Genomic DNA, 17,284 nt, shown 5'->3' with positions numbered 1-17,284 from the left:
ATGGAACCAGTACTTTGCAAATGAAATCCTAATCACAAGAGGAAAATGGCAGCTGAAAATCCCATCTATGATCTCTTTAAGCTCTGAAAAACTGGGTGTGCTGTGCTCTTCCACCAGCACTGGGCTGGGAGCAGAGCACAGGGGAGAGGAGGGCTCTGCTGTCTGGCCCTAGCTGCTAGAGCTGTTGTGTGTCTCTAGGTGCAGCTGCAGGATAGGAATGAGAGGCTGTATGGGCTTGGAGACCTGCAGGAGAGGATGGGAAAGCTGGCTGGCTCCAAAACAGATTTGTCAGCCAGAATGGTCTTCAGTGAAGAGGACAAACTGAAGGTAAAACAAATACTTTAGGAGCTGGAGAGAACTGAGCTGTGAGGCCGAGTGAGGGTAGTAGATCTGCAGTGGAAAATCTGGTGGGAAATGTTGGGGCATCTTCCTCAGGGTATAGGTGTTGTGCTCAAATTCCCTGGTGCGACCTGTTGAAACAGTATGTCAGCCTCAGAATCAGTCCATGGCCTTGATAACACCCTTTCTCTTTCCTAGATTTCCAAAGACCTTGTTGATCTCCAGATTGAGACAAACAAAATGAAGGAACAGTATGAGACGGAGAACTTTAAACTGAAAAATATGGTATCCAGAAGTTTCAAGTAAAGTTGGTTCACCTCTGCCAATAGCTTTATCCAGGACCGCAGTTCATGTATCCATCTTTGCTTTGCTTGATGTGTTCTCTTGGCTTTAGCTAGAGCAATGAATTCCCCTCCCACCAATGCTCCAGATACCATGAAACTCATCTCTTTCTAAGTCATTGTCTGGCCAAATAAATGCCCTGTGATCACTGCTGGTCTCTGCCACAGTCTAATTCTGCCCTCTCCACTCTGCAGGTCCTGGCCCTGGAGAACCGTGTGCTGGAGCTGGAGCTCTGCAGTGAGAAAGTCACTGGGGAGCGGAATGCCTTACAGGAACATCTGCGTGCTCTGGAGAGCAGTCAGAAGGAGCTGGCAGATGAGTACATCATCTTGAAAAGCAATTACCTGGCCCTAGGCAAAGAACTGGACCAGGAGGTGAGACAGGCTGCAGTGTTCCTTCCGCTGTTCTTGACTCCATCTCACAGTTACCTGATCTACAGATGGCTTGGTTGCCTTTGGGTTGTGTATCCACATCACAGCTCAGGTCCAGCAAGGTTTGCCAGCTGTGAGACAGCCTAGCTTGAGCATGGTTTTGTTTTCAGGGCCCAGGGATTTCTTGTAACATGGTCACCTTCTGGCAGGGCTTGCAGAACCCGCTCTGCTCAGCAGGGACAGTGCTGAGTCCATGCCGACCCATGCACCGTGCTCTTCTGGGCCCTGTGCTATCAGTCTTTCCCTTTCCACACCATCCCAGATCCCCATGACTAGCAGGAATGAGGAGGTCACTGTGGGGCCGGGCTGAGCGCATGTTGCAGGTCCCTCTTGACTGCCAGCACGCTTTGTTTCCCTTTTTTCTGCATGGCTTGCGCAGGCTGCACATGAACTGATTGTAGTCTCTCTCCTTTCGTATGGTGGCGGGAAGGGGCCTGGAAGTTTTTGGGGTCAATAAGTTTATAAAAACACTGAATGTAATCAATTTTCTCATTGTCCCTTAAATATAGCAAATTTCCTGGTGACTCTTAGTCTAGGGATTCTTAACTAAAGTCTTTTGGACCCAGATTTGTGTATTTCTTTGGCAAGAATAGCTACTTCAATAGACTTTCCTCTCTTCCCTCCCTCTCCCCCCATCCCACTTCTTTTTTAATTGGATCGGATGACTGACACCCTTCTGCCTCCCTCCCGTGGCAGCTAGTTTAGCTGGATCAGCCAAATAACCTGGTTTACCCTGTGCAGAACTGTGATGGGAAGATGTGGGGCTGGGACCGGGCACACTGGTTTAGGCAGCGTTCAGTCTGTCTTCATGGTGAGCATCTGTCTGCAGAGCTCCAGTAGAGGAGGATACAAGGTCATGGTCATCCTCTTGTGAATGAGTTAGTGACTCTTGTGAAACTATGATTTGCCTCCCGTAAGCTGAAAAATGGAAATCTCTTACAAGAAGGCAACTTCAGCTGCTTGCAGGGGTGTGAACCCACCCCATAGTCCTGCCAGAGCACTAGGCAGGGCACAAGCAGCTTACTGTCAGCAAGGCAGCATGCTGCTGAGATGTAGTACCGTCAGGCTGCGGAGGAATAACTCAGCGTTCAGCAGTCAGTTGTTTCTTGTCACCAAGGGGGTGCAATATGTTTGTCTAAAATTGGATTTTCAGGTGGCTGACATCTCTAAACGATGGGCTTAACAGGTTGGTTGTAATAACACCTGTTTTCACATGGATCCTGGAATCTTTCAAAGAGCAACCTGAAGAAGTCATGAGCAGGGTCCAGAAGCCAAAGGTGAACTCCTTGGTTGTAATTCATAGGCTGAGGATTTTACCCCAGTTTCTTGGCTCCAACTACCAAATATCCTTGCCTGAAGCAAAAGAGGCTCCAACTTGGCAGATCGGGACTTGTTGTGGCATGGGCCTCTTGCTCATTATTTTCCTAGTGTGGACTTTCCCAAAGGAAATAGGAAAAGCAGCCTGTGGTTCTGCCCCCTCCCCTTCCCCGGCGCTCTTCTGGGGAGACAATGAACCTTTTACACATTCCCAATTACAAGTGCTACTTGTGACCTTGCCAATATGTTGTCATGGCTGCTTGGCGCAGAAGCAGCTCGGCAAGCTCATTCACGGCCCCTTGTACGGGAACAGTCAGAGCCTCTGAATTGTCGCAGCCCCCATTGTACGGCTTGATTCACACATCGCCCTGTGTCTGTCCCAGGCGAAGGAGTGCAGCGGAGCTGGCCTCGCCTGTCCCTGGGGAAGTGCCTTCCAGAAGATGCCAGTCAGTCACTTTGTGCCTGTTTTCTAACTCGCTGTAAATTCTTCCTTTTCAAGACTCTGACCTTTTCTCGACTCTCCATTTCCTCCTCCTCTTTTGTTCAGTGGGCTTACGCCATCTGCATTGGTGGTACAAAGTGAGGCCATAGGAGGGAACCCAAATGGCTGTGAACCCATTCCACGACGGGATTTTCCCTGGAGCCTGGCCAGGGGAGGCATCGAAGCCCATTGCAAACCTGGGACTGCCTCTTTCTTTTGCCAAGCTGGTACTCTTGCGCTTGTGTGACCCCCTCTGATCAAATTGTCAGGGCTGACAGCTGCAGATGGATCGTTTTCGGTTAGAGAACAAGCAGCCTGTCTCTGCATAGCTGTCAGTTTTCACAGCTGTATATCTCACCTCTTTGTCAGCCTCTTTTCTCCTCTCCTCTCTTCCTCAGCCCACCCTGTGCTATCTTTTGATCAGCTATTCTCTCCACGGATGACTCAGATGACCTCTGCCTCCCATCCTCCCGATTCACTGCCATGGTAACAATTACTCAAGCTTGTCCCCAGTCATAAACCCCATCAAAGCTTTGTTATCTACATAGAAACCCTCCCGTGAGACATTAATTCCCCCAGTGTTCCTTCCAGATCACCTGTAACAGAGCCTTTCTCATTCAGATCCTCTTTATCTTTTGGAAATGTGTCTCTTCACACCAGCACTGCTTTGAATCTTGCTGCCTACACGGTGCTGTGGGCTGGCTGCTGCTGGAGGGACACATTCACACAAAACTGGAATTAGCTGGGTGGCGTCAGCCTAGATGGATGGAGATTTGGCCCTTCTCTTACATTATGGAGTCCAGCACCATTCAAAGCCATTGTATGGGGAAAGACATGCCTGACGCATTGAGAAGCTGTGTAGAGGGTACAGGGTCAGAGTGAGGAGGGAAGCTGGGGGTCAGGATGGAGAGGTGGTGGCAGAGCTGTGCCCAGGGCTGGGCTGGCACCAGGATCTGTATCTGAATGTGAGAGCAAGATGGGCAGAGGGAGTGAAGTTGCATGTGAATAATCCCGATGCCTGGTGACGATACTTACCCTGCATTTCCAAGAGAATTAGAAAATCACTGATATATTTGGACATATGAGTGAGGACTAAAACTAAAACTTGCTTTCAGGAGGGGATGTGAGTGCCTGCCTTGTGTACACACCAAGAGCAGTAGGTATGTGCTGAACAGACAGCGTGCGGAGGTGGTGAGGCAGGATTTCAGAAGCTCTTTCCTTCTTGTTTGACCTGGCAGGTCATGAAGAATGAAGAGCTTAGCCTAGAGCTGCTCAACCTGGCCAATGCCAGGACTAACCTTCCCCGCACAGAGAGCAACCACTACCACTCCCCAGCTGTGGCTGATGAGTCCTCTGTTGAGCTGGAAAGAGTGCGAGCAATGGTGCACCGTGTCTCAGCTTGGAAGGTGAAGGTAAGGACCTCCTTGCCCTGTCACCAGCTCCTTGGAGAACAGGGATCTAACAGGCACCTTCTTCTGTCTTTTACTAAAACCAGCCAGAAGATGTAGTTGCCTCTGAACACGAGCGGCAAAAGCTGGAGAGAAATGTGAGGGGGGGTGTGTGTCTGCTGCTGGATCCTTGGGGAAGGAGAGGGGGAATTTATTCCAACTGGCTGGCACTTCCTGGTGCTGAGTTGAATTTTGTGGATGAGCTGATGCCTTGATCTATTTTAATTTTTTTAAGCTCTGCAGTTGAAAAATGAGACCAGAATAACTCCAGCTCTTGTGGAGGCAAAAGCTGAGGGAGGGCAGCTGTGGTTCCCTCTGTCAGTGCCCCTGGGTGAACAGAGGCAGGAGTTTAGAAGTCAACAAGTGCAGAGGACACTTGCTTGTTTTCTCCTTGCTGTTACTTAAGAAAGATGAGGGTGATAAATACCCGAAACTGAGAGCACCAAGACGTTCCCTGCCTCCTTCCCATCTGCAGCCCACACAATACCAGCTTGGGCTCTACCACCAGCTGTTCTTTCCCCAGTATGTCACTGGTCAGCTGGATTTGTGCTCAGCTGGATGGTCTCCTCACTTCTTTTCTATTCACGAATTCCTCTGCTTAGCCCAGCTCTCTGTCTCATCTTCTTCGTTTATCCCTCAGTTGCTTGGAAACCAGGATCACATAAAAGTCGAGCTTGAAAAACTGAAGAAATCCTATGATTTGCAGCAGCAGAAGCTGGAAGAGAGAGTGTGAGTGTTTGAGGGCATGTCCTTCTGTTTGGCTGGGCATTTGTGGAGCTCGTTGCAGCCAGATTTGATCCTTGGGCACAGGAGAGGACACAGCCTGCTTTTGGTGGGGTACAGGGTGGGAAATGATGATTCACCCTTGGAACAAGTGAGGCCTGGAAGCAAAACCTGATGTTTTCAAGGCTTTTAAGAGGGTCAGCTGTCATCTTAAGAGTTGGTGGTGTTTAGGTACCCGACTGGCCTATGGACCTCTGAAATTCCACCTTCTGTGATACACACAGCAAATGTGTGACAGCCCAGAGATGAATCCAGCCCTAACCCTTACACCTACAGTGGTTCTTCCATTGAGAGGCTGGGGTGGGGTCGCTGTCCCAGCAAAGGCTGCCACAGCAGGGATGCTGGAGGACTAGACCCTCTGACTGAGGAGGACATCTGTGAGAGCTCTGTGGCTGTTGGTTGGCATACATCTGGTGGGTGCTGGCAGCTGCTGCTGAGAGATTTCTGTCATCCCGTAGTGATTTCCTTCTCAAAGCTGGCTGTATTGGACCTACAGAGAAGTTGGGGGGGGCAGGTAAAATAAACACACCTTCTCCCTGTATGCCCAGGATCGCAATGGGGAAGGAGCTGCAGGAGGTGAAGGCAGTGACTGGGGACACCCAACACAAGCTGGCGGAGCAGTCAGCGGTAAGGGCAGGCTCTCTCCCTGCCCCTGGCACCCAGGACTGCCCCTGCTCCTCTGCTGGGTGCCATGTGCTTCTCCTGGAGCCGGCAAGGGGTGGATGTCTTGTACTGAGGTACTCTGACACATCTCCTTCCCCAGGGAGTTTGTCATACTAAGGTGCTCCTCCCTGCGCAGTTTCCTTCTCCAGGGATGTGATGCACGTGGTGGAAGGTGCTGCTTGCTACAGGTGGTGGGAGGAATTTTATTCACTGATATTTAGAAAGGGTTGGTAAAATCACTGCAGTGGGGGCAGGTATTGGAAATGACAGAATGTAGCATGGGAATAGAGACTATAAATATTTCCAGTGGGGTCCTGTGAAAACCCAGGACCTTCCCAGCTCCAGTGAAGCTGAATATCTGGAATTTAAGTCCCCTGTCTCTTATGGAGCTTCTTAGTGCCCCTTGCTTGGCTGGAGGATGAGGGCAGAAGCAAGCATGTTTGCTGTGCCTAGGTGCTGCTCACCTCCCAGAGCCAGCTCCAAGAGGTGGAAGCTGAGAACTCCCGGCTGCAGCTCCAGCTGAAGGAGCTGAACGAGGAATATCGCTCCCGGCTTGCGCAGTACGTCAAGGACATGGCGGTGGGTACCCCCAGCCCCAGGGGCTCTCCTGGCCTGCAGAGGTCTCTCCATGTTGGCTACCTGCTTCTTGCAGGCTGCTACTGTTTCCCCTCCTTCCTGGACTGCCGAGCAGAGCAGGCAGTGGGGCTTGCAGGTAGAATGGGCCTCTGTGCCCTTGGCTTGGCCTGGGAGAGGAGATGCCAGCCCCACTCCTCACCCTAATTTTCTGTATGGCCACTCTAAAGACTCTAAGGGGTCTGTGAATTTCTGCTGGAACTTTCTTTCTCGGTCAGATTACTTGGATTGAAAGATCCCCTTATTTACAATGGCTGCCTTCCAGCTGGCTTCTAATCTCCATTGCCCTGACAACTTCCTTCAGCAGGCCAGGCAATGCCACTTCTGGCTTTGTCGCAGCCTCCACAGTGACTCTTCTGCTGTCCCCATGGTCGGCTACTGGGCCATGTCACACCACAGCCTGGGATCTGCTCTGGGAACAAGCACCTTTGATGTAGAATAGGGCCCCGAGAGCATGATGAGGAGTTGGGACAAGGCAGGAGTTTCAGGCAGGTTCAGGCACGGATACCTGATTATATTGAGCAGTGAGACCGGGGAAAACAAATCTCTTTCTACCCCCTTGGTAGCAGTAAGCAGGCTTTGGCAAGGGCTTCTGTGCTGGGAGAGGCTGGTACCAAAGAACACAGCATGGTGATGGTTCAGGAGACTAAGCAAACCAGTTTTTGCTATTAAGAATAGTTGAATTTCTAACAGAGTGATGCTGAAGCATCTCCTAGCTAGCAGACAGAGCAGGCCATGGTGGAAGGAATATGGGACTGGGGATGGTAACTCCCAATGCTGGCTCTTGTTTCCCTAGGCAGGTCACAAATAGAGCACAAATATTCCTGGACCTTCTCTATGGGAAATGGGTTATATGCCTTAGGGAACAACTTGGTCACCTCAATTTCTTTCTCTGTATGTTTAAAGGACTACATGGACAGCAAATCCAGCAATGTAATGGGGACTAGCAAAGCCCCAGCCAATCATGCTCACATGAAAGGCTTTGTGGACAGCATACTGAAGGATATCAGGGCTTCCTACAAGTCTCGGGAAGAGCAGCTAGCTGGAGCGGCACGTGGCTACAAGAAAAGCATGAAGAACTTGGTCAAGAAGCATGAGAACCTGCTGATTGCTTACAGGTAGGGCTAAGCCAGGGTCTGGGCTACCTCTGTCTCTTCAACTTATTGCTAAGGATCAACTGGAAGTGCCCCATAGCACCCAGCCCCATTGCTGAGAGGGAGATAAACAGGGCTCCCAGGTGGAGCAGAGGATCAGGAGTTCATGGGTATCTCCTCGCTCTTGACAAGCCAGGAGCAAGGTGTTTCCAGATACACACCAGGGTGCTCTGGACACCCTGGGGCTGCTTGGCACATACATTTCTCCTGTGTAAAATTTAGGGTAAGAGATTTATTCCTCATTGGATGGTGTGGAAATGCAGAGGTACCACAAATAACTCCTTCCTCTCAGCCCGTTCCTGCAGTGTTCTCAGTTCTGCTCCACAGCTCTCTCAGCAGCTTGGGCTGTGGGAAGCAGCAGAAATTCTTGTGGCATAAAAGCCACAAATAGATCTAGGACAAGCTCCCCTCAGAAACACTCCCAGGAATATTGTGCATACTGCTGGGCTCTCCCACTTATCCTTTGCAGGTGGACTGGCTCTCAGTGGCCACAAGTCAGTAGGTCCCAAGTGAATGGTACCTCCATCAGCAGCAGAAATGCTCAGTGTTGTTACCTAACCAAAGCTATGAGGGACTAAACCCTCTGGCATGTTACAGGCTCCAGCGAGAGCAGATCCGGTCCTTGGGCAGCAGCGCTATGGATTGTGGCCCTGCCGAGCTCCACTTTTCCATCACAGACCCAGAGCTGTTGACAAACACAACCCGGGAGCTAAACCAGCTGCGGGAGGATAAAGCAAAACTGGAGATGCAGCTACATGAATTGCAGAAGGTGGTAGCTGGGCTACTGGCTTTCCGTGGGGGTGAAACTGCGGGGTGGCGGAGGGAGTCTCTCAAGCGATAGGTTCAGCCCCTTCCTCAGACATTCCCTGAGGGTTTGCTGTGTCTCTGTGGCACAGGCAGGGATGCTTGCTCTCTTTGTCATTTTGGGAAGAGACGGGATGTCCAGGCAGTCCCCTCATTGCTTCAACCCTGCTGCATAGGGGTGAGTTACAGTTAGATTCAGGAGGCTGGGCAGCCCCATCGATTGGGGTCGCTGAGCTCTGGGAGGGCTGAGGAGTAGCAGATGTTATGGGAGAGCTACCAGGCCAGCAGACTCACTCACTGCTAAAAGAAGAGGCAAGTAAGGGAGGATAGGATGGGCCTTTCTGTTCTTGAATGCCTTTGCCTCAGCGTGAGTAGCTAACTGAGCAGGAGACCACAGTCAGAAACACGACAGTCAGCTCCACATCCTCCCACTGGTTCTGCCTGGGCAGAGATGTGTCTCTTGATTTGTTTAAAAATTCAGAGGGTAGGAGACCTAAACCTTCAGGTTGTCCTGCACATCTCTTCCTTGCCAGGGCACTGGTGGTTGTTAGAGTGCTGGGATATGTTGTGTCACTTCAAAGTGGCAGTGGCTGTGGTGAGATTGCAATGGTGTGATGCTTGCGGGAATACTGTTCTTCCTTTGCCTTCAGAAAACACTGAAAGAAACCTCTGGCCTTCCGCTGTCTCCTGAGCAGTAAGTGCTGTTTGTTTCTCAAAGTATTTGTAATTCTGAATTCTCCTTGCTGTGTGAATTGAGAAGTCTTTTCTGCTTCACTTGGAGACAGTAATAAATAGGGAGAAAGCAAGCTGATAGGGACTCATCTGAGAAGAAAAGCCAGCTGTCATCTCAGTGCAGCATTTCCTGTGGTGAAATGAGTTGGTCATTTAGGCCTTGATCCAAGAAAGCTCTTAAGCACATGTTTGATTTAATCATGTTTTTAGTTTCACTGATCTCTTTAGAAGCTGAAGTTAAGCATGTGCCCGAGAGCTTTGGTGGATTGCAACCTGAGAAAGGCAAGTGAAACCCCACTTTGGAATGGTCTTGTTTCTCCTCCCTCCCAATGCAGAAGCTGGGCTGGAACCCTTGGTTGACCCTGTACTGATACCTCCCTGGCTTTCTGACATGCCCTTTATTTGCTCGTTTTTGATGGGTGTCTTCCCCCTGCTCCACTAGCCTGTTGAAACTCCACCAACCGTAGCTGTGGAGAGGTGGAACAAAATGTAGGAGAAACCTGAGCTGGGATTTTTGAGCCTTTTAAGATGCAGTAGCCTAGAAAACATGTCCGGTATTTTGGTGACTGGATGCCAGCATGGAGTCGTCGGTCAGTACTTGAGCCACCAGGCTCCAGAGGGGTCTCTCAGAGAAGAGCTTGAGCCTTAACCAGGCTCTGCCATGCTGAAAAATAGTAGTAGTCCTTGAAGAGATGCATTTTTCCTGTGGCACGTCTGCCAAAATTAAGAGAGAGAAGTACCAGCACCTGATTTTAGTGATGCATCTTGTTAAGGATTTTATAGCTGCCAAGAGATGCTGCACATGTCAAACCCTTGTTTTCTGTGTGCTGGTGGGTCTTACCAACTCCACTACCTTGTTCCTCTAGCTAGAGACACAAAGCCTGGTATAACTGCAGCACTTCAGCTGTAACTCTGGCTGCTTCTCATCTCTATCAGCTGTGCGGTTTCACTGTTTATTGTTCCCTTTGCTTCTGCTCCCATGAAATCTCTGCCATGATTTCCCGTGTGCCTGGGCCAGGAGGCTGCAGCCACCAGAGGGAACTCTGGCAGTCTCATCAGAGCCACTCTCGAGCACAATGCATTCCTCCCTTCATACAACCCAAATTCCCCGAGCATCAGAGGTGACCTGTATTTTGCTTATTCAGACTGGGACAGAATAGGAAGAACTTTCCCACGGCTGGGCTCCACAGACAGCTCACCTATCTTGCTCAGCGACCACAACGGGCAGGTTTGTGTTCCGAAACACGAAAAGTGCCAGCGTTTGGCATTGATTGCTCTCTATTTCCATCAAATTCAGTCCTGCAGTGTCAGGTTAAGGACTCTTTCTGCACGGAGTCCTCTGATAGATGAGCGTTGATGTGAACTTTGAACAAACCCAGCCGTTGCAGTGGGGAATCCCAGGTTGGCAGAAGGGCTGTGATTCTCATGCACAGGCACAGGGACAGTGCCGCATGCTCTGAAGTTTGGGGCATCACGAGAGAAAAGGTTCAGAGTGCTGGGGTTTATGGTTGTGATGGGCGTGGGTTGTGTCCAGCCCCTGAACGGAGCTGTGTGACCTGCAGATGGGCTGGATTTGAATGTCTGGGTGTGATCAAAATCTGCTTTTCTCTCCTAGGCAGCTGGATGAGGAGGGGTGGGCAGAGGTCAGGAAGCAGCTCCGGGAGTTCACACGCACCACCCAGGTAAAGGTCTGCAACAGCTCATCTGAAAAAAGCTGAACCCTCACCCACATGTCAAAGATGTGCTGCCCCAGCCAGGTGCTGCCCTGGGGTCAATACGCCACTCTGGGCTGGAGTGAGGAAGCTTTCCACGGAGCCTTGCTGTGGCTTTAGCCTCAGCCCACCAAGTGACGCTAGCAGGTCCCCAGCCAGTGATCTATCAAGGCTGTACTATCCCTGCTACTAAAAGCAGAGTAGCCCTTACAGCTGCTCATTGCTGCACTGCATTGCTCCCTCCCGTGTTTCAGCGCAAGCATTTAGGCATCTGTATAACAAACTGGGTCTGTATTCAACCTGGTTCACATCTAGCCTGAATCTGAATCAGGTTCCCAGTCTGGTTCCCCCTGAGTGCAAGGGTATTTGTGCTGCCCTCAGGAATGGGGTGGCAAGCTCTCTCCACCTACAACACTGCCCTACGGAACCCATGAAACCTTGGTGATGCTTGCTGGAGCAGGCTTGACTGAGGTGGGTTTTGCTGTCCAGCAGTGATGGCAGCAGTGGGAGGCAGGGTTAGTGCTGGGATCCCTGCCACACTGACTGCCACACGCAGGGAAAAGGGCTTTGGAAACCAAGCAGAAGTTCAGTTTTCTGTGGTAGACGAGGCTATAGATGTGCTACCAGCCTGCTTTCATGTCGTGCCTTCCTCTGTCCACAGTGACTTAAGTGCTCCACCATTCTCTGGTCATGTCAGGCTAAACACCTAAATTTTGTGTATCTTTGCGGCTAAAAGAAGGGAGATGCCATGCCTGGGAGGCTGGAGCACTGTGCTGGGAGCAGGTCCTGCTCCTGGCTCTGCTGTGCATCTCACGGGTGAGCTCAGTCAAGCACCTCAAATCCTCCTGGTGACACAGGGACTGTGCAGTTAACTTGAGTAAGCTAGTGATCTAATGCCAGAGACACTGTGGAAAAAACAAAGGGTTTTTTATCTAAAAGGGAAGGTCACTTCCCTTTGCAGCAAACTACTGGTGGAAAGGTGTTAAAGCTGTGTCCCAGTGCCAAACCTAGCAACTGCTCTGCCAGATGTCTATGAAGCCTCCAGGGGAGTTAACAATGGCTTGGCAGGCAGAGCTCACTGCCTGTCCTGGGGCGGCCCTGGCCCCCATGCCTGCATTCTTGTCGGGGAAGGCTGCCTGGACTGCCCAGCCGATGCCCTGGAGCAGTGGTGCCCACAGAAAGCTGCACTATCGTCACCAGGCTCCTTTTCCCGAGCACAGCAGTTTTTGGTTGCTTCTATAGCCTAATGCCAAGTGGTGCTGGAGCCAAGCCATGGGGAAGTGATTGGTCTCACCTGGCAGAGCAGGAGTGAGCAACTTCACTCCCATCTCACAGAGGTCCTTGTTTTTTGTTTCTTTGCCCCTCCAGGAGAATTTGGAGCAGGAGAGGAGCCAGCTGCTGACTCGGGCAATCGTGGCAGAAGAGCAGGTGTCAGAGCTGCAGGAATACATAAATAAGCATCTTGCAAGGTGAGATGGTAGGATCCCCCTTCACTTGTCCTCTGCTTTGTGCTCCAAGTTGATCTCCTAGGCTAGCTGCCACTGACATCGCCATGCCCACCTTGCTGTCGGCACCTGACCTCACCGCTGCTGGCACAGCTGATGTCCCGCAGCACGTCCAGCTGTGCAGGCAGCTGCCACCATCCCTTGTTCTGAGGGGGAGGGGGGCAGCGCCTAGCCTGCTCTGCTGCACGTGTCCCTCCCTGCGTGCTCACCCATCCTTTGGAAGGAGCTAAGAGAGGGGTTGCCTAAAATCCAAAGCCTTGCAGCAGCCCCTGATCTACGGTCCTCTCTCACTGGGTCATCGAGCCCTGAAACAGGGGGAACAGCTGCTTGGGCAAGGAAGGGTGAGAAAAGCAGGGCGCATCTGTCAGAACAATGGTCCAACTGCACCTGCTGTATGTCCCCAGACAGCTCAGCTGTGAACTCGGGTCAGACTTGTGGGCTTGTTGCTGCTACTGTTACCTGGCAGAGCCAACAAGCACCTCTTCCTTGGGAAAAGGCTGTAATTTTATGTCTGCCAGGGCTCAGCTCCCACTGTGGCTCAGTGCCTGGGCTGGCCAGTCTGAATTAACTGACACTGTGCGTCCTTAGCATGCAGCAAACACAAGGCAAAGTGTGTATTTAAATTTATCGCTCCTGTGTGTGAGCTATCAGCGGGGTTGCGATGACACAGGCAACAATGGTGCTGCTTCCCCATTGCAGGTACAAGCAGGAGATCCTCCGGCTGAGGAATCTCGCTGGCAGCGAGGTGCCACGTGCACTCAGTGCTGGGGCGGCCAATACTCACTCACAGCCCGGAGCCAGAAGGACCACCAGCCACCAACCGTAGCTCTTCCCCATAGCTCTGAGAAGCGGCACGATCATAGGAAAGAGCAGGATTTAAAAGGAAGGAGCTTTCTGTTGTGTGGGCTGGCCAGGGCAAGTATCCTTCAGCAGCTGAGAGCTGGGAGGCACAGCGAGGGAAACCATGTGGGTATTCTCAGTCTCAAATTAACAGTACTAAAATGGGATGAGACAACTGCATCTTGTCTATCCTCTGACCCCTCAGCTGTAGGAACTGTGCTGTTCCCTGAGCACATCACATCTTGGGACATGGGGTTAGGTTCCCAGGCAGCTTTTTAGTGTGGGGTTGCAGAGACAGGTTTCCATTCCTGCCTCCTAGGACACTGCCATAACGTTTCTCCTGGGTCAGACCTAGACCAGAGTCCAAGGGCTAACTCTGCTCCTGCCTTTGTTCCTTCTCAGCTTCTAAGAGATAAGGCCAGGGCTGGTTCAAGCTAGACTTTGGTCTAAGAGGTTAGACAAAGTGGATGAGCTGCTCTTTTATGGTGGGAAAACCTCTTCTTCCCCTATGTTTGAGTGGAAAAGGGAATGCTATATAAGGTGAGCAGAGCCAAACTGATCCTTCAGTGGGAGGTGAGCAACTCCCTCCTAGGCTCAAAGAGCTGGTGGAGCAAAGCCTGAGGCTGGGAGCAGCAGCTGCTCTGGCTCCAGGAGCACCCTGTGGCTCAAAGAGAAAGCAAAAGTCTTGAGGGAAGAACCATCCAAATGTTTATTTTGAAAAATTAACTAGAAATAAAGTAGGAAACATACAGAAAGAGGCACTGGAGATTTAGCCCTTAAATCCTGGAATAGTTCCAGGATTTCTAGATCCAGTTTTCCCCTCCTTTGCTTCCCCCAAACTGCCCACTTTTTGGAAGACAAGGAGGGACCACCACCCTGCAAGTCCCCACGAGAAAGCCTGGCTAAGCATCCCTCTCACTGCTGTCCTGAGCTGAACTCAAGGGCTGGAGAGGCTCTGACCCCTACAGCTGCTGACCCCTAATGCCAGGCTTAATGAGGCTGCTGTGAGACAGGGCTTCTCTCTGTGCTGCTCGCCGCACCTCCTTCATGTCATAGGCCCAGACTTGCTCCATCCCCTGCCCAAGGGTGCTGGTGGGGGTCCAGGAGGGAAAGGGGAAGCGTCCAGCCACCACCCGGGCTTCGTCAGGGAGTTCTGCAAGGAGCTTGGCAGCTAGGGGAGGTTTCTGGGGAGAGAGACAGCCAGGGCCAGGTGGCCTTAGGAAACAGTCACATAGTGGCAGTGCCACCAGGAACCACAGGGCAACTGCTTGGCACAGCTGGTGGCTCCCAAGCATGCAGCATCAACCAAAGACCCTTCCAAAATGCAGGGCTGGTACTAGCCCTGTGTACAGTTGGGACTGGAACCAAATTTGAGTGGTGCTGAGCACTGAACTGCTCGCTCACAGCAATGCCCACCACTGCTGTAGGTCTCAACACTCCACAAGACTCCCTGTTTGGCCTTACTGAGACCGATGGTAGAGCATGGACTGTAACAGGCACTTGTGGTGACCGGGAAGAGTGCTGGGTAACCAGCACCATGGGGGATGTGGGGACAGTGCTCCCAGAGCAGCACTCCCTCGGGAAGATGTGTGGAAGAGGGTACCAGACAGGGTCACATCTATCAGCTGCAATGGGCACAGGCAGCATTGCTGGTAAACATGCTCCCATTTAGCTTTTTATTCCAGCACAAGCAACTCTGGGATTTTCTTTACCCCTGGGTTCTTACTATCTTTGCCACTGTCCCAGATCATCTCTCTTTTCTAAAAGAACCCTCCCTCAAGCTTGCTCAGAAGTTGGGGTGCCAGAGACTGACTTACCACACTGGGGGCCAGGAACACGATCACATTGTAGCAATCTGAAAGATTCACCTTAAAAGAGAAGGAAAAGGGGGATGAAAGAAGCAACAGGCAGAGGGGGGGCGGTGGGGGGAACTGTTCAAGTGGCCAAACGCTTTGCGAGCAATCTTCTGAATCTCAGAGGAAGCAAAGATTCCCCACAATGTGTCAGTGCGACCAGCATCTGGGTGTGAAAGCAGCACCTCTTGCAAAATTCCTTCCTCCAGCATCGTCCCAGAACCACGTTCCCCACTGGGTTTCCTCCAGTCAGGCTGCGAGTACCTGATGCCAGCTTTAGCAGCATAGCTGCAAAGGCCACCACATGTCAGCAGCCCCTAAGACCTTTCCTCAAAGCTGTCCTGAGAAGCAGCAGCCACCCATGGGCTGCCCAGGCCAGCGTTCCCCTGGAATCCTTTCCAGGGAATGGTTTTTCTGCCTCCTGGGAGCAGCATGGGTTGGGGAAGGAGTAAGCAACCATCAGCAAAAGCTGGCTGGAGAAGCAGACCAAGCCCTGGCCCTGCCCTAGCTACAGCCAGCACTGAGCATAGCCAGACCCTCAGGACACTGTTACCTTCCACAGATCTTTCTTCAGGAAGGAAACCTTCCCATGGTACCCAGCCTTCCAGGCCCGGTAGTTCGAGAGACACAGCAGCCAGGGGTTGAGCTCATAGCCAACGGCTGGGCTGAGGCCTTGCTTATAAGCCTCTACCACCTGGAGAGAGAGAGAGTTGCAACTAAAATGAACCTCAGTGCTGAGTGCGGGGGACAAGGGCTGTTGTCCAGCTCCACTCGCTCCCTACTGTTGGCTTACAGCAGGGTGACCTCAGTCCTTGGTACCTTCCAGCTGCAAAGGCGTCTCGGTCTTTCCTCCTAGAGCAGTTGGTCCCACCCTGATCACTGCATGTGATTTCTTCTAGGCCCCCCTAGGGCTGTCCGGGACCACCTAGGGCTGTCCGGGACCTTCCAGGACTATAGTCAGACCAGCCACCTAGAACCACAGCCTGGCGCAGGGCAGCAGCAGGGTGAGGGGCTCCCAACTGCCCTCCTGTAAGCGCATCCCCCCTCCCTGCCCCTCGCCCACCTCCCGGGGCAGCGCCAAGCCCCCCCAGCACCCCGCTGCCCGCCCTTACGAGCCGTCCATCTCCCGATCCCAGATCCACCGTCTTCCCCGAGCGGCCCCGCAGCAGCGCCAGGGCGTTCGCCACTTGCCGGGGGCCGGAGGGCTGGTAGGGCACCTGGAGGAGAGGGGGGCGGTCAGGGCCGGGGGGGGGGTCTCCGAGGGCGGAGAAGGGGCGGCGGCCGTACCTGCAGCCGCAGGGGGACCCGGCGGAAGCCGGGCATCAGCAGAGCGGCCCAGGTGGCCCAGGCGGCCACCCCGGTGGCGGCCGCCAGCTCCAGCAGCGCCCTCCCGCCCAACGCCCCCTCCCCATGGCGATCCCACGCCGGCTCCCCGGGCTCCCCCGGCTCCATGGCCGCCGGAAGGGGTGGCCCCGCCGCCCGCCTTCCGCCGCCGCCTCTCCCCGCCCCGCCGGGGCCGGTGGAGGGAGCTGCCCGCGCCGCGGGGTATTGGGGACCGGCCCGGGGCTGCCCGCACCGGGGGAGTTGGGGCCGCTTCCCCCCCTCCGCGGCGGGTCTTTGTGTGCGGAGCTGGAGGGAGCGGCACCGCCTGCTGCAGCTGTGCACGGCCGCGCATGGTCACGTGCGGTTGTGCGGGGCTGTGCGGGATTGTGCACAGCCGCGCGTGGTTGGGCACGGTCATGTGCGGTTGGGCACGGTCGTGCAGTTGTGCAGGGCTGTGCGTGGCTGTGCATAGCCGTGCGTGGCTGTGCATGGTCATGTGCAGTTGTGTGTGGTTGTACACAGTTGTGCATGGTTGTGTGCGGCTCTATACGATTCTGTGTGGTTGTGCATGGATGGGCATGGCTGTGTGAAGTTGTGCGGGGTTGTGTGCAGTTGTGCTCAACTGTGCAGGGCTGTGTGCGATTGTGCGTGGTCGTGCACGGCTATGTGTGGTTGTGCATAGCTGTGCACGGCTCTGCATGGTTTTGTGCAGCTGTACACCATTGTGCATGGTTGCAGTTGTGCACGGCTGTGTGCAGTTCTGTGCGGCTCTGTGTGCCACAGACATGCGGGCAGTGGGTTTCCTGCTGTGAGGGAGTGGGGACTGTGGGAAAACTCCAGCCTGTGGGAAGGGGGGGGCGCTGGGGGTGGGGGCTTGGGGGTGCAGCCAGGCCCCCACAGCCCCTGCCCACCCGCAATTAATAA

The 17,284-nt window shown here is 53.0% G+C and overlaps 2 protein-coding genes across 3 annotated transcripts; one reads left to right on the top strand and one right to left on the bottom strand.

Annotated features, from left to right (window-relative positions):
• CCDC78 (coiled-coil domain containing 78) lies at positions 1-13,836 on the top strand. Its single transcript, XM_064462158.1, is given in 14 exon segments — positions 1-327; positions 538-624; positions 876-1,055; positions 4,149-4,322; positions 4,406-4,456; positions 4,999-5,087; positions 5,690-5,768; positions 6,258-6,383; positions 7,344-7,555; positions 8,189-8,360; positions 9,046-9,089; positions 10,743-10,809; positions 12,208-12,308; positions 13,044-13,836. Coding segments are annotated over 14 exon segments (1,836 nt in total). The 3' UTR covers positions 13,171-13,836.
• Positions 13,837-13,869: 33 nt separating this feature from the next.
• On the bottom strand, positions 13,870-16,504 carry ANTKMT (adenine nucleotide translocase lysine methyltransferase). Of its 2 annotated transcripts, XM_064462160.1 has the most exons (5): positions 16,325-16,504; positions 16,150-16,254; positions 15,591-15,731; positions 15,002-15,052; positions 13,870-14,368 (listed from the first exon to the last, which is right to left on the bottom strand). In XM_064462160.1, the coding sequence occupies exons 1-5, from the start codon at positions 16,487-16,489 to the stop codon at positions 14,147-14,149; spliced, it is 684 nt and encodes a 227-aa protein (XP_064318230.1). In that variant the 5' UTR covers positions 16,490-16,504; the 3' UTR covers positions 13,870-14,146. The 2 variants fall into 2 exon arrangements, with proteins under 2 accessions (XP_064318230.1, XP_064318231.1); XM_064462161.1 differs by lacking the exon at positions 16,150-16,254.
• Between the last annotated feature and the right edge of the window lie 780 nt (positions 16,505-17,284).

The sequence above is a fragment of the Phalacrocorax carbo genome, chromosome 10 (assembly GCF_963921805.1).
Source record: "Phalacrocorax carbo chromosome 10, bPhaCar2.1, whole genome shotgun sequence".
Lineage (NCBI taxonomy): Eukaryota > Metazoa > Chordata > Aves > Suliformes > Phalacrocoracidae > Phalacrocorax > Phalacrocorax carbo.
The sequence above is the reverse complement of the archived record's forward strand: the minus strand, read 5'-3'. Positions and strand labels throughout refer to the sequence as shown.